The sequence below is a fragment of the Rhinoraja longicauda genome, chromosome 38 (assembly GCF_053455715.1).
Source record: "Rhinoraja longicauda isolate Sanriku21f chromosome 38, sRhiLon1.1, whole genome shotgun sequence".
Taxonomy (NCBI): Eukaryota; Metazoa; Chordata; class Chondrichthyes; order Rajiformes; family Arhynchobatidae; genus Rhinoraja; species Rhinoraja longicauda.
In genome coordinates, this window is record NC_135990.1 from 9,799,990 (window position 1) to 9,825,660 (window position 25,671).

The 25,671-nt window shown below is 50.8% G+C and overlaps 1 protein-coding gene across 1 annotated transcript in view; it reads right to left on the reverse strand.

The window, feature by feature from the left end:
* The window catches only part of LOC144610871 (stereocilin-like), a 75,895-nt gene that overhangs the window by 16,689 nt on the left and 33,535 nt on the right, over window positions 1-25,671 (reverse strand). The window contains exons 11-20 of the mRNA XM_078429840.1: window positions 25,606-25,644; window positions 21,706-21,873; window positions 20,878-21,021; window positions 17,541-17,599; window positions 13,598-13,721; window positions 13,329-13,420; window positions 9,340-9,475; window positions 6,614-6,813; window positions 3,722-3,812; window positions 1,795-1,972 (exon numbers count right to left, since the gene is read on the reverse strand). Of these exons, the coding sequence (XP_078285966.1) occupies window positions 1,795-1,972; window positions 3,722-3,812; window positions 6,614-6,813; window positions 9,340-9,475; window positions 13,329-13,420; window positions 13,598-13,721; window positions 17,541-17,599; window positions 20,878-21,021; window positions 21,706-21,873; window positions 25,606-25,644 (1,231 nt within the window). The remainder of the gene's footprint in view (window positions 1-1,794; window positions 1,973-3,721; window positions 3,813-6,613; window positions 6,814-9,339; window positions 9,476-13,328; window positions 13,421-13,597; window positions 13,722-17,540; window positions 17,600-20,877; window positions 21,022-21,705; window positions 21,874-25,605; window positions 25,645-25,671) is intronic.

The window sequence follows — 25,671 nt, forward strand, 5'->3', positions numbered from 1 at the left end:
GGGAACGTCACCCATGGAGTAGATTAGTTTAGTTTAGAGATACAGCATGGAATCAGGCCCTTCGACCCATCGTATCCATGCCAACCACCGATCCCTTCACACTAGTCCTATGCTATCCCACTTTCTCATCCACTCCCTACTCACTAAGGGCAATTCGCGGAGGGCCAATTAACCTGCAAATTTGCTCATCTTTGGGACATAGAAACATAGAAAATAGGTGCAGGAGGAGGCCATTCGGCCCTTTGAGCCAGCACCGCCATTCATTGTGATCATGGCTGATCGTCCACAATCAGTAACCCGTGCCTGCCTTCTCCCCATATCCCTTGATTCCACCAGCCCCTAGAGCTCTATCTAACTCTCTCTTAAATCCATTCAGTGATTTGGCCTCCACGCCCTGTATACCAACTTGGTTGGCTTGGCCAAGGTGGATGTTTTCTGTGCTTTACAGTGTTTGAACTACATGTGACTTGATTGTCCATGAGTGATGTGATTTGACCCACAGCATGGCACGATGGTGGCAGCGGTAGAGTTGCTATCTTACAGCTCCAGAGAACCGCGTCCGATCCTGACCACAGGTGCTGTCTGCGCAAAGTTTGCACGCTCTCCCCGTGACCGCGTGGGTTTTCTCCGGGTGCTCTGGTTTCCTCCAACGCGCCAAAGACGTGCAGGTTTGTAGGTTAATTGGCTACGGCAAGTTGTAAAATTGTCCCTGATGTGTGTGTAGGATAGTACTAGTGTGTGTGATCGCTGGTCGGCACGGACTCTGTGGGCCGAAGGGCCTGTTTCCGCGCCATATTGTACTTTATTCTGTTTTAAAACTGTTTCTAATTTTGTTTCATTGGATTGTCTCAAATTAATACTGATTAGCTCATTAATTCATTGCATCGTATGGGAGGCGCATTCCCAATCTCGTTCCCAATAAAGATGTATTGTATTGTATCACCGGCGGTCACGGTGGCGCAGCGGTAGAGTTGCCGCCCTACAGCGAATGCAGCGCCGGAGACTCGGGTTCGATCCCGACTACGGGCGCCGTCTGTACGGAGTTTGTACGTTCTCCCCGTGACCTGCGTGGGTTTTCTCCAAGATCTTCGGTTTCCTCCCACACTCCAAAAACGGACAGGTATGTAGGTTAATTGGCTTGGTATAAATGTAAAAATTGTCCCTAGTGTGTGTAGGATAGTGTTAATGTGCGGGGATCGCTGGGCGGCGTGGACCCGGTGGGCCGAAGGGCCTGTTTCCGCACTGTATCTCTAAATCTAAAACTCTAAAGTAAAATCTAAAGACAGGAAAGCTGGATGAGAAAGCTAGAAGGATGAGAGGAGATCTTATCGAAACGTATAAGATTATTAAGGGGTTGGACACGTTAGAGGCAGGAAACATGTTCCCAATGTTGGGGGAGTCCAGAACAAGGGGCCACAGTTTAAGAATAAGGGGTAGGCCATTTAGAACTGAGATGAGGAAAAACTTTTTCAGTCAGAGAGTTGTGAATCTGTGGAATTCTCTGCCTCAGAAGGCAGTGGAGGCCAATTCTCTGAATGCATTCAAGAGAGAGCTGGATAGAGCTCTTAAGGATAGCGGAGTCAGGGGGTACGGGGAGAAGGCAGGAACGGGGTACTGATTGAGAATGATCAGCCATGATCACATTGAATGGCGGTGCTGGCTCGAAGGGCCGAATGGCCTCCTCCTGCACCTATTGTCTATTGCGAAGGTATTGGCGTGACAATAACTAACCATGACCAATACCAAAACCCAGCCCCGACCTATTGCCAGCGCTGGATGCAGCTGCACACTGACCTGGCCGCCGTTTCACGATGCTCTTGACGGCGTTCACGGCCAGGCTCCGCTTCTTGCTGAGGAGGGACGTGCGCTCCGAGCGGCTCTCTTGCCCCCGGCAGAGTCGGCCCACCTCGCCGCGGCCCCACCGTCCCTCGCCACGCACCACCAGCTCCACCGTGTCCGGGGTCAGCACCTCCTGCCCAGGAGACAATCAGGGGGAGGATTACAAGATTATTTGATCCCTTCTAAGATTATTAAAGGGGTCGGACACGTTAGAGGCGGGAAACGTGTTCCCAATGTTGGGGGGAGTCCAGAACCAGGGGCCACACAGTTTAAGAATAAGGGGGAGGCCATTTAGAACGGAGATGAGGAAAAACTTTTTCAGTCAGAGAGTTGTGAATCTGTGGAATTCTCTGCCTCAGAAGGCAGTGGAGGCCAATTCTCTGAATTCGCAGCAGGCAGCGCAACCTCAGTGTGGACAGCAGCATGGACAAGGTGGGCCGAAGGGCCTGTCCCGCGCCTCAATTGAGTACCACCAAAACAATAGACAATAGGTGCAGGAGGAGGCCATTCGGCCCTTTGAGCCAGCACCGCCATTCAATGTGATCATGGCTGATCATTCTCAATCAGTACCCCGTTCCTGCCTTCTCCCCATACCCCCTGACTCCGCGATCCTTAAGAGCTCTATCCAGCTCTCTCTTGAATGCATTCAGAGAATTGGCCTCCACTGCCTTCTGAGGCAGAGAATTCCACAGATTCACAACTCTCTGACTGAAAAAGTTTTTCCTCATCTCCGTTCTAAATTGCCGACCCCTTATTCTTAAACTGTGGCCCCTTGTTCTGGAGGCCTCAGGGGGACGAGGGAGGTGGAGGAGTTCACAGCGGAGGACCAGGGAACCATTTAGAAACAGGGACAAGAATGTGGTGCCTTTCAAGAGCCACTCTCAGGTCGTGCAGTGCTGGCAAAGGAAGCATTTACTGACCATGCCAAGATACGGTGGCGCAGCGGTAGAGTTGCTGCCTTACAGCGAATACAACGCCGGAGACCCGGGTTCCATCCCGACTACGGGCGCTGCCTGTACGGAGTTTGTACGTTCTCCCCGTGACCTGCATGGGTTTCCTCCCACACTCCAAAGACGCACAGGTTTGTAGGTTAATTGGCTTGATAAATGTAAAAATTGCCCCTAGTGTGTTGTAGGATGGTATTAACATGCGGGGATCGCTGGTCGGTGCGGACCCGGTGGGCCGAAGGGCCTGTTTCCGTGCTGTATCTCTAAACTAAACTAAAGATACCCATGAGGTGGTAGTGGTGAGATACTTATCTGAACCACTGCATTGCTCCTGGGGAAGGTCACCCATGGAGTAGATTAGTTTAGTTTAGAGGTACAGCATGGAATCAGGCCCTTCGGCCCATCATGTCCATGCCAGCCCTTCACACTAGTCCCACTTTCTCATCCACTCCCTACTCGGTAAGGGCAATTCGCGGAGGGCCAATTAACCTGCAAATTGTCTCGTCTTTGGGACAAAACCGGAGTGCCTCCAGGAAACCCATACGGTCACGGGGATGAAGGTGCAAATCAGGATCGAACCCGGGTCTCTGGCGCTGAGAGGCAGCGGCTCTACCCGCTGCACTGCTCTGTTCTACGATGGAGTCCCAGTGACAATGAAGGAGTCGGAAGAACGGTCTCGACCTGAAACGTCACCCATTCCCTCTCTCCCAGATGCTGCCTGACCCGCTGAGGAGTTGCTCCAGCACTTTGTGATACCTTCGAACCCACATCAGGATGTAGGTTGACGATGCGCTGTGGAACAGCTGGAGATGCCTCTTGTGGAGAAGGCGGGTGGAATCCCAGGCAAGTCTACTCAATGTCCAGAGAGGTAGGAAACAGAAATGGGGCGGCCTTTCTCGTGCTCCCCACTGTCCCGGTCTCCGAGACCCCCCTACCTGTGGCAGTCTGTGTATATCCTCGGGTCGCAGGGTGAGGGCAAGACGGTCCACAAACTCCATCTGCGGCAGATTCCAGCCAGAGACATCCCTGCAGGTCAAACAGCACGACATTAGACAATAGACAATAGACAATAGGTGCAGGAGGAGGCCATTCAGCCCTTCGAGCCAGCACCGCCATTCAATGCGATCATGGCTGATCACTCTCAATCAGTACCCCGTTCCTGCCTTCTCCCTATACCCCCTCACTCCGCTATCCTTAAGAGCTCTATCCAGCTCTCTCTTGAAAGCATCCAACGAACTGGCCTCCACTGCCTTCTGAGGCAGAGAATTCCACACCTTCACCACTCTCTGACTGAAAAAGTTCTTCCTCATCTCCGTTCTAAATGGTCTACCCCTTATTCTTAAACTGTGGCCCCTTGTTCTGGACTCCCCCAACATTGGGAACATGTTTCCTGCCTCTAATGTGTCCAATCCCCTAATTATCTTATACGTTTCAATAAGATCCCCCCTCATCCTTCTAAATTCCAGTGTATACAAGCCCAATCGCTCCAGCCTTTCAACATACGACAGTCCCGCCATTCCGGGAATTAACCTAGTGAACCTACGCTGCACGCCCTCCATAGCAAGAATATCCTTCCTCAAATTTGGAGACCAAAACTGCACACAGTACTCCAGGTGCGGTCTCACCAGGGCCCGGTACAACTGTAGAAGGACCTCTTTGCTCTTATACTCAACTCCTCTTGTTACGAAGGTCAAACAGCACGACATTCACATTTCATGGGACTAATCTCTCCACGATCGCACTCTCGATTGTTGCAACATCCTCCTGCCCTACAACCTGAGGATCTCCTCCAAATCTGGCCTCTTGTCGACCACCAAATGTAACCAAAACACAAACTGTTGGAAGAGGTCAGCGGTAGAGTTGCTGCCCTACGGCGCCAGAGACCCGGGTTCCATCCTGACTACGGGTGCTGTCTGTACGGAGTTTGTAATAAGCTAAACGCAGGAGGATTGATACATTGGAGCTTCAACCAAGAAAGCACACCAAGCCCTCTACTTCCCCAGAAGTCCAAGGAAGTCTGGTATATCTCTATCCACTCTTACCAACTTCCACGCATGCACTGTGGAAAACATCCGATCAGGATGTATCGCTGCTTGGTTTGGCAACAGCCCGGCCAAGGACTGCGATAAGTCGCAGGGAGTTGTGGATGTAGCCAAGTCCAGCACACAGAACAGCCCAAACAATGTTGGCTCCATCTACACTTCACCCTGCCTCGGGAAAGCAGCCGACATGTACACTGCAAGGGCCAGGAAGCGAGCGGGCAAGATCATCTCTGACCCCTCTCACCCTAACCACACACCCTTTGAAGTACTTCCCTCTGGACTGTCAAAGCAGCCACAGCCAGACATAAAAACAGCTTTCTTTGCGTGAGTAGTAGCTCTACTCAATAACCAAACGTCTGTAGTCCTTTTTCCTCTGGTTTATTTCACTCGCGTGTTCAAACTGCAATGTTGTGTTCTTAATGTTTTCATGTTTTATGCTTTATTCTTAATTGTTTACCGTATGTTCGTGTTGTTCCTGGCGAGCGGAGCACCAGGGCACAATACTTGTATGTGTACATACTTGGCCAATAAACCTATTCATTCATAATCGAGGGGTGAGGGGACATTGGGGTGGTGGGGTGAGGGACATTGGGGTGGTGGGATGAGGGGACATTGGGGTGGTGGGGTGAGGGGACATTGGGGTGGTGGGGTGAGGGACATTGGGGTGGTGGGGTGAGGGGACATTGGGGTGGTGGGGTGAGGGACATTGGAGTGGTGGGGTGAGGGACATTGGGGTGGTGGGGTGAGGGGACACTGGGGTGGTGGGGTGAGGGGACATTGGGGTGGTGGGGTGAGGGACATTGGGGTGGTGGGGTGAGGGGACATTGGGGTGGTGGGGTGAGGGACATTGGGGTGGTGGGGTGAGGGGGTGAGGGGACATTGGGGTGGTGGGGTGAGGGGACATTGGGGTGAGGGGACATTGGGGTGGTGGGGTGAGGGACATCGGGGTGGTGGGGTGAGGGGGTGAGGGGACATTGGGGTGGTGGGGTGAGGGGGTGAGGGGACATTGGGGTGAGGGGATATTGGGGTGGTGGGGTGAGGGACATTGGGGTGGTGGGGTGAGGGGGTGAGGGGACATTGGGGTGGTGGGGTGAGGGGATATTGGGGTGAGGGGGTGAGGGGACATTGGGGTGGTGGGGTGAGGGGGTGAGGGGACATTGGGGTGAGGGGGTGAGGGGACATTGGGGTGGTGGGGTGAGGGGGTGAGGGGACATTGGGGTGAGGGGGTGAGGGGACATTGGGGTGAGGGGGTGAGGGGACATTGGGGTGAGGGGGTGAGGGGACATTGGGGTGAGGGGGTGAGGGGGCATTGGGGTGAGGGGGTGAGGGGGTGAGGGGTGAGGGGGTGAGGGGACATTGGGGTGAGGGGGTGAGGGGACATTGGGGTGAGGGGGTGAGGGGACATTGGGGTGGTGGGGTGAGGGGACATTGGGGTGAGGGGGTGAGGGGACATTGGGGTGAGGGGGTGAGGGGACATTGGGGTGGTGGGGTGAGGGGGTGAGGTCCCATTGGGGTGAGGGGGTGAGGGGATATTGGGGTGGTGGGGTGAGGGGACATTGGGGTGAGGGGGTGAGGGGACATTGGTGTGGTGGGGTGAGGGGGTGAAGGGGTGGTTGGGTGAGGGGGTGAGGGGGTGAGGGGACATTGGGGTGGTGGGGTGAGGGGATATTGGGGTGGTGGGGTGAGGGGATATTGGGGTGGTGGGGTGAGGGGGTGAGGGGACATTGGGGTGGTGGGGTGAGGGGGACATTAATTGCAAGTCCACTCTTTATTGTGTCAACCTACCCCAGAACGCCCGCCTTGGTTAGCATCCAACCAAACGACCTTCTGTTTTGCTCGGGGATGCAGTAACCTTTGACCTCGTCCAGACGAAGCAGCAAATCAGGTTGATTGATTTGCTTGACCTTCCCTTCTTCCATGAAGGTGACAAGCGGTCCGAGGCTGTCCAGAACCTCACCCGAAACCTCATCCTCTGCTCCAACCCCCTGTCAATAAGAACAGGGCCGCTTCAGTCAACAACTCTATCACCTTTGGTTTAGCTTCGGGATACAGCACAGAAACAACATGGATCTGACAGAAACATATCAAATTCTTAAAGGATTGGACAGGCTAGATGCAGGGGGAAATGTTCCCGATGTTGGGGGGAGTCCAGAACCAGAGGTCACAGTTTAAGAATAAGGGGTAGGCCATTTAGGACTGAGACGAGGAAAAACTTTTTCAGTCAGAGAGTTGTGAATCTGTGGAATTCTCTGCCTCAGAAGGCAGTGGAGGCCGATTCCCTGAATGCATTCAAGAGAGAGCTAGATAGAGCTCTTAAGGATAGCGGAGTCAGGGGGTATGGGGAGAAGGCAGGAACGGGGTACTGATTGAGAATGATCAGCTATGATCACATTGAATGGCGGTGCTGGCTCGAAGGGCCGAATGGCCTCCTCCTGCACCTATTGTCTATTTAGCACTGGGATGAGGAAAAACATTTTTACCCAGAGAGTTGTGAATCTGTGGAAATCTCTGCCACAGAGGGCAGGGGAGGCCAATTCACTGGAAATTTTCAAGAGATTCAGCTCGTAGGCCTAAATAAATCACGGGATATGGGGAAAAAGCAGGAACGGGATACTGATTTTAGATGATCAGCCATGATCATATTGAATGGCGGTGCTGGTTCGAAGGGCCAACTCCTGCACCTATTTTTCTATGTTTCTATGTTTCTAAACGGGCCCTTCGGCCCATTGAGTCCGTGCTGACTATCGATCATCTGCTCACACGAGTGAATTGCTGTTGTGTGGCCTGACCTCCCCTCTACCTCTACCTCATTTGAGACCTCTGAGCTCTTTAGTCAGTAGATAGACACAAAGTGCTGGAATAACTCAGCGGGTCAGACAGCATCTCTGGAGAAAAGGAATAGGTGACATTTGGTCAACGAAAAGACTTCTTTCACTGAAGAAGAGGTTCCGACCCCAAACGTCACCGATCCGTGTTCTCCAGACATGCTGCCTGACCCGCTGAGGTACTCCGCGTCTATCTTCAGTATAAACCAGCATCTGTAGTTCATTCCTACACAGTTTCTTTAGTTGGATTTATCGGACCACAGTGTTATGTCTTTGCACTAAATGTTGGGACCTTTATCTTTGAACTGTAGATGGATTGATTGTACAGTTTTTTTAAAACTGGAAAGCATGCAAACAAAAGGTGGTGCAGAGGTAAAGCTACTGCCTTACAGCACCAGAGACCCCGGTTCGATCCTGACTACGGGCGCTGTCTGTCAGGAGTTTGTACGTTCTCCGTGGGTTTTCTCCGAGATCTTCGGTTTCCTCCCACACAGATTTGTAGGTTTATTCACAAAATGCTGGAGTAACTCAGCAGGTCAGGCAGCATCTCGGGAGAGAAGGAATGGGTGACGTTTCGGGTCGAGACCCTTCTTCAGTCGCCCATTCCTTCTCTCCCGAGATGCTGCCTGACCTGCTGAGTTACTCCAGCATTTTGTGAATAAATCGATTTGTACCAGCATCTGCAGTTATTTTCTTATACAGATTTGTCGGTTATTTGGCTCGGTATAAACGTAAAATTGTCCCTAGTGTGAGTGGGATAGTGGTAATGTGCGGGGATCGCTGGGCGGCACGGTCACGATGGGCTGAAGGGCCACTGCATCTCTAAACTAAACTAAACAATCTCAAAGCTGTACCTCGGTACACGTGACAATAATCAATAGACAAACATAATAATAATAATAATAATAATAATAATACATTTCATTTGTATAGCGCTTTTCTGGAAACTCAAAGACGCTTTACAGAGTAAGTAAAACAAAGATAAATAAGTAAACGAACAGAGAAAGGAGACAGAAGGTGAGGTGACCTTCAGTGGTTGAAGGCAGTACTGAACAGGTGAGACTTCAGCGATGTTTTGAATGTGGTGAGTGTGGAGGAGTCTCTGACGGTTTGGGGTAGTGAGTTCCAGAGGGTGGGAGCAGCGATGGAGAAAGCCCTGTCCCCCCAGGATCTGAGTTTGGTCCGGGTGGGGGGGGACAGGAGATTGGCAGCGGCAGAGCGGAGGGCGCAGGTGGGAGTGTGCCTGTGGAGGAGGTCGGTCAGGTAGGATGGGGCCAGGTTATGGAGGGCTTTGTAGGTCATGAGGAGGATTTTGTACTGGATTCTCTGCGGGAATGGGGAGCCAGTGGAGTTTGTAAAGGACGGGGGTGATATTGTCACGGATCGGGGAGTGAGAGAGTAGACGGGCAGCAGAGTTTTGAATGTATTGAAGTTTACTGATGATTTTTGAGGGTGAACCATAGAGGAGGCTGTTGCAGTAGTCCAGACGGGAGGTGATGAAGGCGTGGATGAGGGTTTCTGCAGCTGAGGAGGAGAGGGATGGACGGAGACGGGCAATGTTTTTGAGGTGGAAGAAGGCTGTCTTGGTGATGTGTTTAGTGTGTTTGTCGAAGGAGAGGGTTTGATCAAAGATGATGGCAAGTGGGAAGGAAGTTTCCAAGACCGGACAGGATGGGAGGACCGTACCAGCAGCTGGAGGGCTCTTTCCGCCAGGTAGCTGCGTTTATGGGGCGGGAGAGTCAGCAGGTGAACACTGTGTCTCGCCAGGTGGTCGAGGACCGCTCTCATGGAGTCGTTGGGAAGAGCGGTCAAGATTCTCAAACTGAAAGGAAAACAGAAAGGGAGGAGAGAGAATTAATCAACTGTGGAAGGAACGTGCAAGTGGAACCCACAGCAAACTGGGTGAAGGTCAAACTCACGACTTCAGGCATTGTCCAATCCCAGGATTAGTGGGTCCACCTCTACCCGAGACAGTGTGTGTGTGTGTGTGTGTGTGTGTGTGTGTGTGTGTGTGTGTGTGTGTGTGTGTGTGTGTGTGTGTGTGTGTGTGTGTGTGTGTGTGTGTGTGTGTGTGTGTGTGTGTGTGTGTGTGTGTGTGTGTGTGTGTGTGTGTGTGTGTGTGTGTGTGTGTGTGTGTGTGTGTGTGTGTGTGTGTGTGTGTGTGTGTGTGTGTGTGTGTGTGTGTGTGTGTGTGTGTGTGTGTGTGTGTGTGTGTGTGTGTGTGTGTGTGTGTGTGTGTGTGTGTGTGTGTGTGTGTGTGTGTGTGTGTGTGTGTGTGTGTGTGTGTGTGTGTGTGTGTGTGTGTGTGTGTGTGTGTGTGTGTGTGTGTGTGTGTGTGTGTGTGTGTGTGTGTGTGTGTGTGTGTGTGTGTGTGTGTGTGTGTGTGTGTGTGTGTGTGTGTGTGTGTGTGTGTGTGTGTGTGTGTGTGTGTGTGTGTGTGTGTGTGTGTGTGTGTGTGTGTGTGTGTGTGTGTGTGTGTGTGTGTGTGTGTGTGTGTGTGTGTGTGTGTGTGTGTGTGTGTGTGTGTGTGTGTGTGTGTGTGTGTGTGTGTGTGTGTGTGTGTGTGTGTGTGTGTGTGTGTGTGTGTGTGTGTGTGTGTGTGTGTGTGTGTGTGTGTGTGTGTGTGTGTGTGTGTGTGTGTGTGTGTGTGTGTGTGTGTGTGTGTGTGTGTGTGTGTGTGTGTGTGTGTGTGTGTGTGTGTGTGTGTGTGTGTGTGTGTGTGTGTGTGTGTGTGTGTGTGTGTGTGTGTGTGTGTGTGTGTGTGTGTGTGTGTGTGTGTGTGTGTGTGTGTGTGTGTGTGTGTGTGTGTGTGTGTGTGTGTGTGTGTGTGTGTGTGTGTGTGTGTGTGTGTGTGTGTGTGTGTGTGTGTGTGTGTGTGTGTGTGTGTGTGTGTGTGTGTGTGTGTGTGTGTGTGTGTGTGTGTGTGTGTGTGTGTGTGTGTGTGTGTGTGTGTGTGTGTGTGTGTGTGTGTGTGTGTGTGTGTGTGTGTGTGTGTGTGTGTGTGTGTGTGTGTGTGTGTGTGTGTGTGTGTGTGTGTGTGTGTGTGTGTGTGTGTGTGTGTGTGTGTGTGTGTGTGTGTGTGTGTGTGTGTGTGTGTGTGTGTGTGTGTGTGTGTGTGTGTGTGTGTGTGTGTGTGTGTGTGTGTGTGTGTGTGTGTGTGTGTGTGTGTGTGTGTGTGTGTGTGTGTGTGTGTGTGTGTGTGTGTGTGTGTGTGTGTGTGTGTGTGTGTGTGTGTGTGTGTGTGTGTGTGTGTGTGTGTGTGTGTGTGTGTGTGTGTGTGTGTGTGTGTGTGTGTGTGTGTGTGTGTGTGTGTGTGTGTGTGTGTGTGTGTGTGTGTGTGTGTGTGTGTGTGTGTGTGTGTGTGTGTGTGTGTGTGTGTGTGCGCGCGCGTGCCTTTCCCACCATTCTCCTGCGTTGTGCAGTATCAATTTTCGTTCAAATTGTAGCGCTATCGAGTACCATTTTGGCTGTATTTTGGACACATGCCCCATAAAATAAACATCGCCATTTTGATCTAATACTTCCGTCTTCAACGTTGTCATTAAACGTGTGCTTCGTTGAACGATGACTCCTGGGGTAAATGCGCGAAATGTCCTCACGTTAAAAAGTTTGGCCGGTCAATAATATTAAAATCGTGTGTCTCTTTATCCATCAACCGTTGTCACAACGGGAAGCCGACGGGTCGACTAGTTGCAAATAAAGATGTGTGAAAACAGCACTTGCTACGTATGGTGGTGGATGAATTAAACCGCTCAACTGATACGAGGCAATGGGTCAGGATGGATGTTTTGCTGCTGCAAGCGTTTGCCGCGAGAATTGCCCAACAAAGGGCTATTGATGTTGGTCGTCACACACTGACGGAGGCCGGGACGTGGAGGCGGAAGGTTAATGGGATGCAGAGACAAGCCTGGTGACGGAGGCAGTGCCCGCGAGGGTGTGACGTGGGTATAGCACTGGGCTCTCTGTCTCACAGCACAACACACACACACACACACTGAAGAAGGGTCTCGACCCGAAACGTCACCCAGCATTTTGTAAAACCACACACACTCAACACCACTGATAGTCCTAACGCTGCATCTCGTCAGGTCATAAGTGATTGGAGCAGAATTGGGCCATTCGGCCCATCAAGTCTAATCCGCCATTCAATCATGGCTGAACTATCTCTCCCTCCTAACCCCATTCTCCTGCCTTCTCCCCATAACCCTTGACACCCGCACTGATCAAGAATCTATCTATCTCTGCCTTAAATATATCCACTGACTTGGCCTCCACGGCCTTCTGTGGCAAAGAATTCCACAGATTCACCACCCTCTGACCAAAGAAATTCCTCCTCATCTCCTTCCTAAAAGAACGTCCTTTAATTCTGAGGCTGTGACCTCTAATCCTAGACTCTAATACAAGTGAACCCTCATGCTATTTAATCCTTTATTTAATTTTCAATATCAAGAACCTTGTAGTGTACGTCAAGGAAAACCCATCCCAAAACATTGGGGTACGTCAATGAAGAAGGGTCTCAACCCGAACTCTCCAGAGATGCTGCCTGCCCCGCTGAGTTACTCCACCATTTTGTGTCTACCTTCAATGAATACCTATCGGGAACATTGATGTGCGTCAATGAATGCCTACAGGTTGTTGTGCTGGAAACTGTCCTAGCCATTGTCATGCTGCCGATTCCACAACACCATGGGAGGAGAAGACAAATCAGGTCGCCCGGCGGGGGCTTCAATGTCGGGAGCCACGACCGCCCCGATGTGGCAAGTTCCACAGCCTGACTGCGGGAGAAGACATAGAAACATAGAAACATAGATAATAGGTGCAGGAGTAGGCCATTCGCCCCTTTGAGCCTGCACTGCCATTCAATATGATCATGGCTGATCATCCAACTCAGTATCCTGTACCTGCCTTCTCTCCATACCCCCTGATCCCTTTAGCCACAAGGGCCACATCTAACTCCCTCTTAAATATAGTCAATGAACTGGCCTCAACTACCTTCTGTGCCAGAGAATTCCACAGACTCACCACTCTGTGTGAAGAAATGTTTTCTCATCTCGGTCCTAAAAGACTTCCCCCTTATTCTTAAACTGTGACCCCTTGTTCTGGACTTCCCCAACATCGGGAACAGTCTTCCTGCACCTAGCCTGTCCAACCCCTTAAGAATCTTGTAAGTTTCTATAAGATCCCCCCTCAATCTTCTAAATTCCAGCGAGTACAAGCCGAATCTATCCAGTCTTTCTGGATATGAAAGTCCTGCCACCCCAGGGATCAATCTGGTGAACCTTCTCTGTACTCCCTCTATGGCAAGAATGTATTTCCTCAGATTAGGAGACCAAAACTGCACACAATACTCCAGGTGCGGTCTCACCAAGGCCCTGTACAACTGCAGCAGAACCTCCCTGCTCCTGTACTCAAATCCTCTTGCTATGAATGCTAACATACCATAGACGGCAGGGGAAGAGAAAAGCTTTCCATCGCAGAGAGGAGGTGACTGGAGGAGACTCACTGTGATGGATGTTTCTTTTGTTTGGTGTTGGTTTATGATTGTTTGTGTTATTGCATTTTTATTGATTATTCTTATTGGTCTTATTGTTGAACTGCGGGTAATTTTTCATTTCACTGCACAAATTATGTGTATGTGACAACTAAATTGACTATTGACTATAGGTAGCACTCACGGTAAGTCAGCCACCACCTCTGGGCCCATTCGCAGGATGTCGATCCGGAAGGTTCCAGGCCTAGCGCTGAGCTCCTTGACGATGCATTTACGCTGCAAGAGATGAAGCGTGGAGCTGGGTTAGAGCGGAGGGGGATGGGTGGTTGTTAGAGAACGCAGGCACTCCCCGCTGTGGTCCGGAGAGGATGGAGGTCAGAGCCACTGAACCAGGGGCCCACTGTTTACCCAACATGGGGGCAAAGTGACTGGTTACCTCCAGGTGCCACATACCAGAGGCTGCCCGATCCCACCGTGCAGGCCGCCGAGGAACCCGACCCTCGCCAGGAACTCCGAATCGCTGGTCTGCCGGCGGACAGCGTCGCAGTCCGCACCTCTGGCCACGTTCCCCAAAGACCTGGGGGTGGAAAGGAAAGCAGAGTCGGCTTAGAGACCCCATCGACAGCAGGCACCCAGCAAAGCCAACACAGCAGCGTAGATGTAAGTTTGGCCTTCGGACCAGAAGGGCGACGAGGGGCAGTTCAGTAGGTCACCCTCTCGACCCCTGAGCTGGAACCCTACACTTCCAAGATGGCAGCCAACGAGGTCAACCCTTTGTTATAATCACTCCACTCTTTTATTTCACAAAATGCTGGAGTAACTCAGCAGGTCAGGCAGCATCTCAGGAGAGAAGGAACGGGCGAGGTTTCGGGTCGAGGACCCCAGAAGGGTCTCGACCCGAAACGTCGCCCATTCCTTCTCTCCTGAGATGCTGCCTGACCCGCTGAGTTACTCCAGCATTTTGTGAAATAAATACCTTTGATTTGTACCGGCATCTGCAGTTATTTTCTTACCCTCCACTCTTTCAAATCTCTACTCTTTTGTACACTGTGGACGGCTCGATTGAATGAATGAATGAGTGAATGAGTGAATGAATGAATGAATAAGTTTATCGGCCAAGTATGTACATATACAAGGAATGTGCCTTGGTGCTCCGCTCACAAGTAACAACACAAACATACAGTAAACAATTAAGAATAAAGGATAAAACTTTAAGAATACATTACAGTTTAAACATGTGAGTGAAATAAACCAGAGCAAAAAGAGACCACAGACTTTTGGTTATTGAGTAGAGCTACTACTCACGGAAAAAAAGCTGTTTTTATGTCTGGCTGTGGCTGCTTTGTAACCATGTGTTGTCTTTTCGCTGACTGTTGGCACGCAACAAAAGCTTTTCACTGTACACGTGACAATAAACTAAACTGAACTGAACTGGAGAGCTTCCAATCCCCACCTCTCCATACCAATGTCCCTGCTCGGTACTGAGGGAGCTCTGCACTGTTGAAGATGTCCTCTGTAGTCTGTCTCCCCTCCATCCAAAGCATCCACTGTACACAAGGTGCAGCCTCATGAAGATGGCATCTATCATCAAAGATGCCCACCATCTGGGCCGTGTTTCCTTCTCACTACTACCATCGAGCAGGAGGTACAGAAGCCAGACAAAATTAGGGTTGCCAACTGTCCCGTATTAGCCAGGACATTGTGTATTTTGAGCTAAATTGGTTTGTCCTGTACGGACTGCCCTTGTCCCCTATTAGGCCCCGGGGGGGCATTGTAGGCCCGGAGAGTTTAGGCCCGGACGCTGTAGGCCCGGACGCTGTAGGCCCGGCCTGTGTAGGCCCGGACAGTGTAGGCCCGGACAGTGTAGGCCCGGACAGTGTAGGCCCGGACAGTGTAGGCCCGGACAGTGTAGGCCCGGACAGTGTAGGCCCGGACAGTGTAGGCCCGGACAGTGTAGGCCCGGACAGTGTAGGCCCGGACAGTGTAGGCCCGGACAGTGTAGGCCCGGACAGTGTAGGCCCGGACAGTGTAGGCCCGGACAGTGTAGGCCCGGACAGTGTAGGCCCGGACAGTGTAGGCCCGGACAGTGTAGGCCCGGACAGTGTAGGTCCGAACAGTGTAGGCCCAGAGGCCCGGGTGCTGCCTAACGGAGGTCGCATAGCAACCCGCCTCCCGGCCCCGGCGGCCGCCATTGGTGGAGCGGGAGCAAATGCCACTGGCTGGGTGAGGTCACGTGGGGCGCGGGGCGATGACGTCACCTTATCCCTTATTTGGGAGTGAGATAGTTGGCAACCCTAGACAAGATACACCAGGAAAAGCTAATTTAATGCAGCCATCCGGTCCTTGAACCAAGCAGATACTTTAAAAGTGGAGATTGACAGATTCTTGATTAGTACGGGTGTCAGGGGTTGTGGGGGGAAGGCGGGAGAATGGGGCTGAGAGGGAAAGATGGATCAGCCATGATCAAATGGCAGTGTAGGCCTGAAGGGCCGAATGGCCTAATTTTAGAACTCGTGAACTCTAATCCCACTTTTGCAACTGAATACCACAGACCACCTCCTGCACGATTGTGGACTTGTTTTCTAATTGTGTTTTGCACTATGGTCTTGATTTTTGCAGTTTTTATTAAATTCTCTTGTGGAACTCGTGTAATCTATGTTTTTGTGTGTTGTCTGAGTTTATGTGCCTGTGATGCTGCTGTGAGCGAGATTTTCATTGTTCCTGTACCTCACCTTATGGTCCAGATTGATTCCTGGGATGGCAGGACTTTCATATGAAGAAAGACTGGATAGACTCGGCTTGTACTCGCTGGAATTTAGAGGATTGAGGGGGGGATCTTATAGAAGCTTACAAAATTCTTAAGGGGTTGGACAGGCTAGATGCGGGAAGATTGTTCCCGATGTTGGGGAAGTCCAGAACAAGGGGTCACAGTTTAAGGATAAGGGGGAAGTCTTTTAGGACCGAGATGAGAACGCTTTTTTTCACACAGAGAGTGGTGAATCTGTGGAATTCTCTGCCACAGAAGGTAGTTGAGGCCAGTTCATTGGCTATATTTAAGAGGGAGTTAGATGTGGCCCTTGTGGCTAAAGGGATCAGGGGGTACGGAGAGAAGGCAGGTACGGGATACTGAGTTGGATGATCAGCCATGATCATATTGAATGGCGGTGCAGACTCGAAGGGCCAAATGGCCTACTCCTGCACCTATTTTCTATGTTTCTATGTCCACTTGACAATACACACAATTTGACTTGAGACAGAGGTCCTTTCTGTGTGTGGTTTTGGAAGTGTCAAGGTTCTGCTGGAACAAAGTGCAATCTTCCCCCACCCTCCCATCTCGTCCCTTGAACTCCACCCGGTGTACACAAATGGGGAAAACCAGCAGGAAAGACCACAAGGGAACAGTGGATAAGCACGTTTGGCATGGGCATTGTGGAACAAGCAGCCTGTTCCTGTGCTGTAATGTTCTATAGGTAGACACAAAATGCTGGAGTAACTCAGCGGGTCAGGCAGCATCTCTGGAGAGAAGGAATGGGTGACGTTTCGGGGTCGAGGCCCTTCTTCAGACTGATGTCAGGGGAAAGGGGAACGAGAGACACAGACGATACGTAGGAGAAATTAATGGAGGATATTACTCCAAAGACGTACAGGTATGTAGGTTAATTGGCTGGGTAAATGTAAAAATTGTCCCTAGTGGGTGTAGGATAGTGTTAATGTGCGGGGATCGCTGGTCGGCACGGACTTGGAGGGCCGAAAAGGCCTGTTTCCGGCTGTAGATATATGATATGATATGATGATATGATATGCAAAAAGCAACGATAAATCGGGGGCACGCAATATGCCATTGTTGGCAGATGTTTGACAAAAATATAATGTGCTGGAGTAACTCAGCGGGTCAGGCAGCATCTCTGGAGAACGTGAATCAGTGACTTTAGACTTTAGAGATACAACATGATCACATTGAATGACAGTGCTGGCTCGAAGGGCCGAATGGCCTCCTCCTGCACCTGTTGTCTATTGTCCAACACAAAAACATGCCCTTCTGCCCATCGAGTCCGCACCGGCTAACGACCACCCTACGCACTGGGGGCAATTTACAATTTACAGAAGCCAATTTTTGGACGTCTTTGGAGTGCGGGAGGAAACCGGAGCACCCGGAGAAAACCCACGCGGTCACAGGGAGAACGTACAAACTCCGCGCAGACAGCACCCGTGGTTGGGATCCAACCCGAGTCGCTGGTGCTGTATGGCACCAACTTTATTGCTGAGCCACTGCTGTGATGTTTTGGGTCGAGACCCTTCTTCAGAGATGACGCCTGACCTGCAGAGTTACTCAGGGAAACGGCAAACGTTTTTTTTAAAAAATCCATCTCAGGAACGCGCAGGTATTTCTACTCACAGAAGGGAGTTGTTTGTTATATTTGACACTTCTTGAAGCCTCTTGAAAATAAACTGTGCCTGGAATAAAGAGAGAGATTTATGACAGAGTGACCATGCAATATCACACTGGACTTTCTCCAACCTGACTCCTCATGTAAATGTAACACAGTACACAGCTATAGACTGCAACCAGCTTTCTCCACGTACACCCCCATCTCAAGGCTCCAGGAGAGAGGGAGAGAATCATGTTGCAGAGTTGGTCAGCACAGAAAAAGATTCCGGCCAACCTTCTAGTCCATCCATGCCAATCCCATTTGCCCATATTAAGGCCATACCTCCCTATGTATTGTGTGCAGGATGAAACTGCAGATGCTGGCTTATACTGAAGATAGATCCAAAATGCTGGAGTAACTAAAGAGCCTGTCCCACTTTAGGCGATTTTAAGGCAACTGCCGGTGACTAGGCTGTCGCCGACAGTTCGCTGGGTGTCGTGGGCATGATCGTGAGGAGTCTTCCAAGAATCGTAGTGGATCTCAGCGCGACGCTGAGAAATCATCCGGAGTGACATTTCTCGGCGACAGCTGGCTTGTCGCCAGGTATCGTTGCTTATTGCGGGCGCTGTCTGTCACATGCTGTCCCCAGGTTTGCTAGCTTCTCTTAGATGCATTTAGAAGCACATAATATTAAATTAAGTAAAGTCATTTGAAGATACCATAAAATGCTTGTGTTTTAACCAATTTATTTACCGTCAGGAGCAGGGAGGTTCTGCTGCAGTTGTACAGGGCCTTGGTGAGACCGCACCTGGAGTATTGCGTACAGTTTTGGTCTCCTAATCTGAGGAAATACATTCTAGCCTTAGAGGGAGTACAGAGAAGGTTCACCAGATTGATCCCTGGGATGGCAGGACGTTCATATGAAGAAAGACTGGATAGACTGGGCTTGTACTCGCTGGAATTTAGAAGACTGAGGGGGGATCTTATAGAAACATATAAAATTCTTAAGGGGTTGGAGAGGCTAGATGCGGGAAGATTGTTCCCGATGTTGGGGGAGTCCAGAACCAGGGGTCACAGCTTAAGGATAAGGGGGAAGCCTTTTAGGACCGAGATGAGAAAACATTTCTTCACACAGAGAGTGGTGAGTCTGTGGAATTCTCTGCCACAGAAGGTAGTTGAGGCCAGTTCATTGGCTATATTTAAGAGGGAGTTAGATGTGGCCCTTGTGGATAAAGGGATCAGGGGGTATGGAGAGAAGGCAGGTACAGGTTACTGAGCTGGATGATCAGCCATGATCATATTGAATGGCGGTGCAGGCTCGAAGGGCCGAATGGCCTACTCCTGCACCTGTTTTCTATGTTTCTATGTTTCTAGGACATTTAACAGGTAGATTGGAGGCGACAGTTTGACGGTCAGGTAAGCGTGGGAATTTTTGCGATGTTTATGGCCGTCAGCGATTACATTTAAAGTGGGCTCCCAACCCAGATATGCAACCCAGAAACCAGATATGCATCTCCCGTACATTTTCAAAGAATGCCCACACTCTGCACAAAAATCCATTTAACCACTTTTTAAATTAAATTTCTTAACACTGCCATTAGTAAACTGGAAGTCAATCCAGTTTACGCCTTGTTACAGTGAAGCTTGGTTTTCAAGTAACCCGGGCAAGATGTTATAGTTCAAAACTCAAGTACTTACCGACTTGTCAGTGATTCCAGCAAAAATCAAGACGCCGGAGAAGCATTGACAGCGTGGGAATTTCACGATGTTTCCGAAGACGCTGCAATCTCGACCTGACTCGGCATTGTCGTGGTCATTGTCGTGGTCATTGTCGTGGTCATTGTCGTGGTCATTGTCGTGGTCATTGTCGTGGTCATTGTCGTGGTCATTGTCGTGGTCATTGTCGTGGTCATTGTCGTGGTCATTGTCGTGGTCATTGTCGTGGTCATTGTCGTGGTCATTGTCGTGGTCATTGTCGTGGTCATTGTCGTGGTCATTGTCGTGGTCATTGTCGTGGTCATTGTCGTGGTCATTGTCGTCGGGTAAAAGAACATTTCGGCGATCTGCTACGACTTTGACAGTCGCCGGCAGTCGCCTAAAAAATCGCCTAAGTGGTACGGGCCCTTAAGTAGGTCAGTCAGCATCTCTGGAGAAGGGTTGAAGAAGGATCCCAACCCAAAACGTCACCCATTCCTTCTCTCCAGAGATGCTGACTGACCCTCTGAGTTCCCCCGGCATTTTGTGTCTAACCTCCTCTGCATTGCCTATAAAAGTATTTGCGTAACTCCTCTGACATGTAATGGCTAGATTCAGAACAGACCAATTAGGTCAGTGTAGAAGCAGAGTAGAAACAAGGAATAGCAGATGCTGGTTAAGTCTGACGAAGGGTCTCGACCCGAAACGTCACCCATTCCTACTCTCCGGAGATGCTGCCTGACCCACTGAGTTACTCCAGCACTTTGTGTCCATCTTCGATAAGATTTTTAGATTTTTTAGATTTAGAGATACAGCACAGAAACAGGCCCTTCGGCCCACCGGGTCCGTGCCGCCCAGCGATCCCCGCACATTAACACTATCCTACACCCACTAGGGACAATTTTTACATTTTGCCCAGCCAATTAACCTACAAACCCACACGTCTTTGGAGTGTGGGAGGAAACCGAAGATCTCGGAGAAAACCCACGCAGGTCACGGGGAGAACGTACAAACTCCGTACAGACGGCGCCCGTAGTCAGGATGGAACCGGAGTCTCCGGCGCTGCATTCGCTGTAAGGCAGCAACTCTACCGCTGCGCCACCGTGCCGCACAAGATAAGCCTTGTTGTATCCACCTCCATTGCAGGTACCCCGTCTCTGTACAAAGTGAAAGTGATGGGGAGTGGAGGGGGGTGGAGAATTGGGGGTAATGGGAGAGTCTGGAGAGATGGGGAGAAAAGGTTGGGGAGCAAGATGGGGCAAAAGACTCAGGGAAATGAGAAAGGTAAAAATCAGTCTTGCGGCCAAAAATACAGGCAAGATGTAGGATTCTTGGGTATTATTCAGCAAGGTTGTGCCCTTCAGAATGAAGAATTTTATTTATTTCATTTATAGATAAAGATATGGAAACAGGCCCTTCTGCCCGTCTATGCTGACCATCGATCAGCCACTCACACTAGTTCTATGTTATTCCTCTTTCACCTCCACTCTCTACACAGTAGGAGTAATTTACAGAGGTCAATTAAACTACAAACCCGCACATCTACACCCGGAGAAAACCCACGCGGTCCCACGCAGGTACAAACGGCAGCTCCCGCAGTCAGGATGCAACCCAGGTCTCCCGTGCTGGAACAACTCTACCGCTGCGCAAACTGTGCGGCCCACCAACCTGCTGCAGGGACCACCGCCATTCCCCGAAGAGGCTGCGGTTTCTCAGGAAGGTCTCCGGATCGAAGGCGAGGTCTTTCAAGGGAACAAATGGGACCAGGCAGCCAAGGAGACCGAAACGCCGCCCTGCATCCCTCTCCACGCTCTGCAGAAGGACCCAAAATCAATGCCAAGGTCAAAGACCGGTGAAGTCTCAATGCCACCGTGAATCAGATGGAGACACAAGATGTGTTTAATCATCATTTGTACCGCCAACACAACAGTGACATTCTTACTTGCAGCAGCACAACAGGCCCGAAAACATAATTCACAGATAAAATATAACAAGACAAAAATAGGATAAGGGGGTTGAGGAGGATGGAGTGGGGGGAGAGGAAGGGGGGGTGAAGGTAGGAGGGGAGGGGGGGAGGGGGGGAGGGGGTGGAGGAAGTGGGAGAGGGGAGGTGGAGGGAGGAGGGGAGGTGGGGGGGAGGGGGGTGGAGGAAGTGGGAGAGGGGAGGAGGGAGGGGGGAGGTGGGGGGAGGGGGGTGGAGGAAGTGGGAGAGGGGAGGAGGGAGGGAGGGGGAGGAGTGGAGGGGGGTAGGGTGGCGGGGAGGTGGGGAGGTGGGAAGGGTGGGGGGAGGGGGGAGAGGGGAGGGGGCTGGGAGGGGAGAGGGTGCTGCACCAATGCAGGAGAGGTTTGTGCCCAACGGGTCCACTTGGTCTAGTACACCATATATCTGTGCAAATGTCTTTTGAAGGAGACAGAGAGCAGCAATGCTTTGCATGTTAGCCAGCAAGCCGTGCGTCAGCCCCGACCCGGAGCGTGGATCCTCGCGGCCGGTCTTACCCGGAGAGCCTCCAGGAGCACGGCCTTGTGGGCGGAGGAGAGGTGGGCCAGGAACGGGCGGAAGCACGAGCAGGCTCCGGCCAAGACTGGCGGGGGTAGGAGCCGCAGGGCGGACACGCCCACGCCTGGCAGCAGACGGCCCAGGTGGCAAAGGACATCCACGGTCACCTGGAATAGTCAACAAGGCCCACAGATCAGCATCAATAGTTTAGTTTAGTTTAGAGATACAGCGCGGAAACAGGCCCTTCGGCCCACTGAGTCCGCGTCGGCCAGCGATCCCCGCGCACTAACACTATCCTACACACACTAGGGACAATTTTACACACACACCGAGCCAATTAACCTACAAACCTGCACGTCTTTGGAGTGTGGGAGGAAACCGAAGATCTCGGAGAAAACCCACGCAGGTCACGGGGAGAACGTACAAACTCCGTACAGACGGCGCCCGTAGTCGGGATGGAACCCGGGTCTCCGGCGCTGCATTCGCTGTAAGGCGGCAACTCTACCGCTGCGCCACCGTGACCTCCTTTCTGAGATACATCATATATGGTCTCCTTCCATCTTTACAGTAAGTTTGCAGTCCTCACCGGAAACTAGTCCTGTTGGTATTGGGATATTGGGGTCATGTGTACCATGGCCAAAAAGGCCAAGCAACCCCACTAAGGGTGAGGAGGTTCGGCATGCCCCCAACAACTCCCACCAACCTCGACAGATGCACCGTAGAAAGCATTTTGCCAGGGATCCATCGCAGCTTCGTTTGGGAACAGCCCCGTCCAAGACCGTGAGAAATTGCAGAGAGTTGTGGACGCAGCGTAGCCCAGACCATCACACAAATCAACCTCCCTTCCATTGACTCCATCTACACCTCACGCTGCCTCGGCAAAGCCAGCAGCCCAGACCATCACACAGACCAACCTCCCTTCCATCGACTCCATCTACACCTCACGCTGCCTCGGCAAGGCCAGCAGCCCAGACCATCATGCAAACCAACCTCCCTCCATTGACTCCATCTACACCTCACGCTGCCTCGGCAAAGCCAGCAGACCAGACCATCACACAGACCAACCTCCCTTCCATCGACTCCATCTACATCTCACGCTGCCTCGGCAAGGCCAGCAGCCCAGACCATCATGCAAACCAACCTCCCTCCATTGACTCCATCTACACCTCACGCTGCCTCGGCAAGGCCAGCAGCATCATCAAGGACCAGTCTCACCCCGGTCACTCCCTCTTCTCCCCTCTCCCACCAGGCAAGAGGTGTAGAAGTGTGAAAACGCACAGCTCCAGCTGGCAAACGGTCCCGTAGAATCAGTGCCCTCCACCAGCTCAGACAGGTGACTGCCAGCTACCATCCAGCCTTGACGAGAACTCATTGGCCCAATGAGTGAACCGTCACAGGTCAACTCAATGACAATCCTCACCTGCAGACTTTACATCTGCGATCAGTGAATGGATCAGGGGCGAGATCTTTGCCTGGAGGCCGTTCAGTGAGGACATGCCCTTTCATATTTTTACTACGTTTGGACATTTTCTGGTTAATTTGGGTCAGATCATCAGGAAACCTTCAAAACCAAGGGAGGGTCACAGTTATACAGAACGGAAACAGTCCTGACAGACCAACTTGCCCATGCTAATCACAATAGACAATAGACAATAGACAATAGGTGCAGGAGGAGGCCATTCAGCCCTTCGAGCCAGCACCGCCATTCAATGCGATCATGGCTGATCACTCTCAATCAGTACCCCGTTCCTGCCTTCTCCCCATAACCCCTCACTCCGCTATTCTTAAGAGCTCTATCCAGCTCTCTCTTGAAAGCATCCAACGAACTGGCCTCCACTGCCTTCTGAGGCAGAGAATTCCACACCTTCACCACTCTCTGACTGAAAAAGTTCTTCCTCATCTCCGTTCTAAATGGCCTACCCCTTATTCTTAAACTGTGGCCCCTTGTTCTGGACTCCCCCAACATTGGGAACATGTTTCCTGCCTCTAATGTGTCCAATCCCCTAATTATCTTATATGTTTCAATAAGATCCCCCCTCATCCTTCTAAATTCCAGTGTATACAAGCCTAATTGCTCCAGCCTTTCAACATACGACAGTCCCGCCATTCCGGGAATTAACCTAGTGAACCTACGCTGCACGCCCTCAATAGCAAGAATATCCTTCCTCAAATGTGGAGACCAAAACTGCACACAGTACTCCAGGTGCGGTCTTACCAGGGCCCGGTACAACTGTAGAAGGACCTCTTTGCTCCTATACTCAACTCCTCTTGTTATGAAGGCCAACATTCCATTGGCTTTCTTCACTGCCTGCTGTACCTGCATGCTTCCTTTCAGTGACTGATGCACTAGGATATCCAGATCTCGTTGAACATCCCCTCTTCCTAACTTGACACCATTCAGATAATAATCTGCCTTTCTATTCTTACTAGATGGGGCATTTACCCATGTTAGACCCATGTCCTTCTAAACTGCTGCAATCCATGTACCTGCCCAAAATAGAGTGGTGCAATAGCAATGGAGTTGTAATAATCAAGGAGTCCAGTGTGTGTCAATGGGTCCAACTTTGAATGAGACTAGAAACATAGAAACATAGAAAATAGGTGCAGGAGGAGTCCATTTGGCCCTTCGAGCCAGCACCGCCATTCATTGTGATCATGGCTGATCATCCACAATCAGTAACCCGTGCCTGCCTTCTCCCCATATCCCTTGATTCCACTAACTCCTAGAGCTCTATCTAACTCTCTCTTAAATCCATCCAGTGAATTGGCCTCCACTGCCCTCTGTGGCAGAGAATTCCACAAATTCACAACTCTCTGGGTGAAAAAGTTCCTTCTCACCTCCGTTTTAAATGGCCTCCCCTTTATTCTAAGACTGTGTGGCCCCTGGTTCTGGACTCGCCCAACATTGGGAACATTTTTCCTGCATCCGGCTTGTCCTTAAATTATAATTAGCTTTATATTATAATTATTATTAGCAAATTATAATTAGCTTTATAATTTTACATGTCTCTATAGGATTTGCCCCCTCTTGATCTAAATACCATAGAAACATAGAAACATGGGTGCAGGAGGAGGGCATTCGGCCCTTCGAGCCTGTACGCACCGCCATTCATTGTGATCATGGCTGATCGTTCTCAATCAGTACCCTGTGCCTGCCTTCTCCCCATATCCCTTGATTCCACTAGCCCCTAGAGCTCTATCTAACTCTCTCTTAAATCCATCCAGTGATTTGGCTTCCACTGCCCTCTGCGGCAGAGAATTTCACAAATTCACAGCTCTCTGGGTGAAAAAGTTTTTTTCTCACCTCAGTTTTAAATGGCCTCCCCTTTATTCTTAGACTGTGGCCCCTGGTTCTGGACTCGCCCAACATTGGGAACATTTTTCCTGCATCTAGCTTGTCCAGTCCTTTTTATAATTTTATATGTTTCTATAAGATCCCCTCTCATCCTTCTAAACTCCAGTAAATACAAGCCTGGTCTTTTCAATCTTTCCTCATATGACAGTCCCGCCATCCCAGGGATCAATCTCGTGAACCTACGCTGCACTGCCTCAATTACAAGGATGTCCTTCCTCAAATTAGGAGACCAAAACTGCACGCAATACTCCAGATGTGGCCTTACCAGGGCCCGATACAACTGTTGGAATTTATGGGACTGAGTTTCCAAATGCAAAGTTACAGCAAAGTTACCCACCTCACACAACGAGCTCCAAAAATGGATGGAATATCACCTGCATTGAACAGAGATGCATAGAGTCTGGCACTGAGGATTCAAATGGAGGCCATATCTCCTCTAAGAACATGTGATCCCACTGCTCCAGTTCCAACAGTGATGAGGACAACATTTGCACCAAATTCTTCCGTTCAAAAGTCAAAACAGAGAGCGTGGATGGAGACTTACATTGACTTCCTTGGTAAGTTGGGTCACAAGTTGATCAGCCTACAAAAAGTTAGCGAAAGTAAAAAT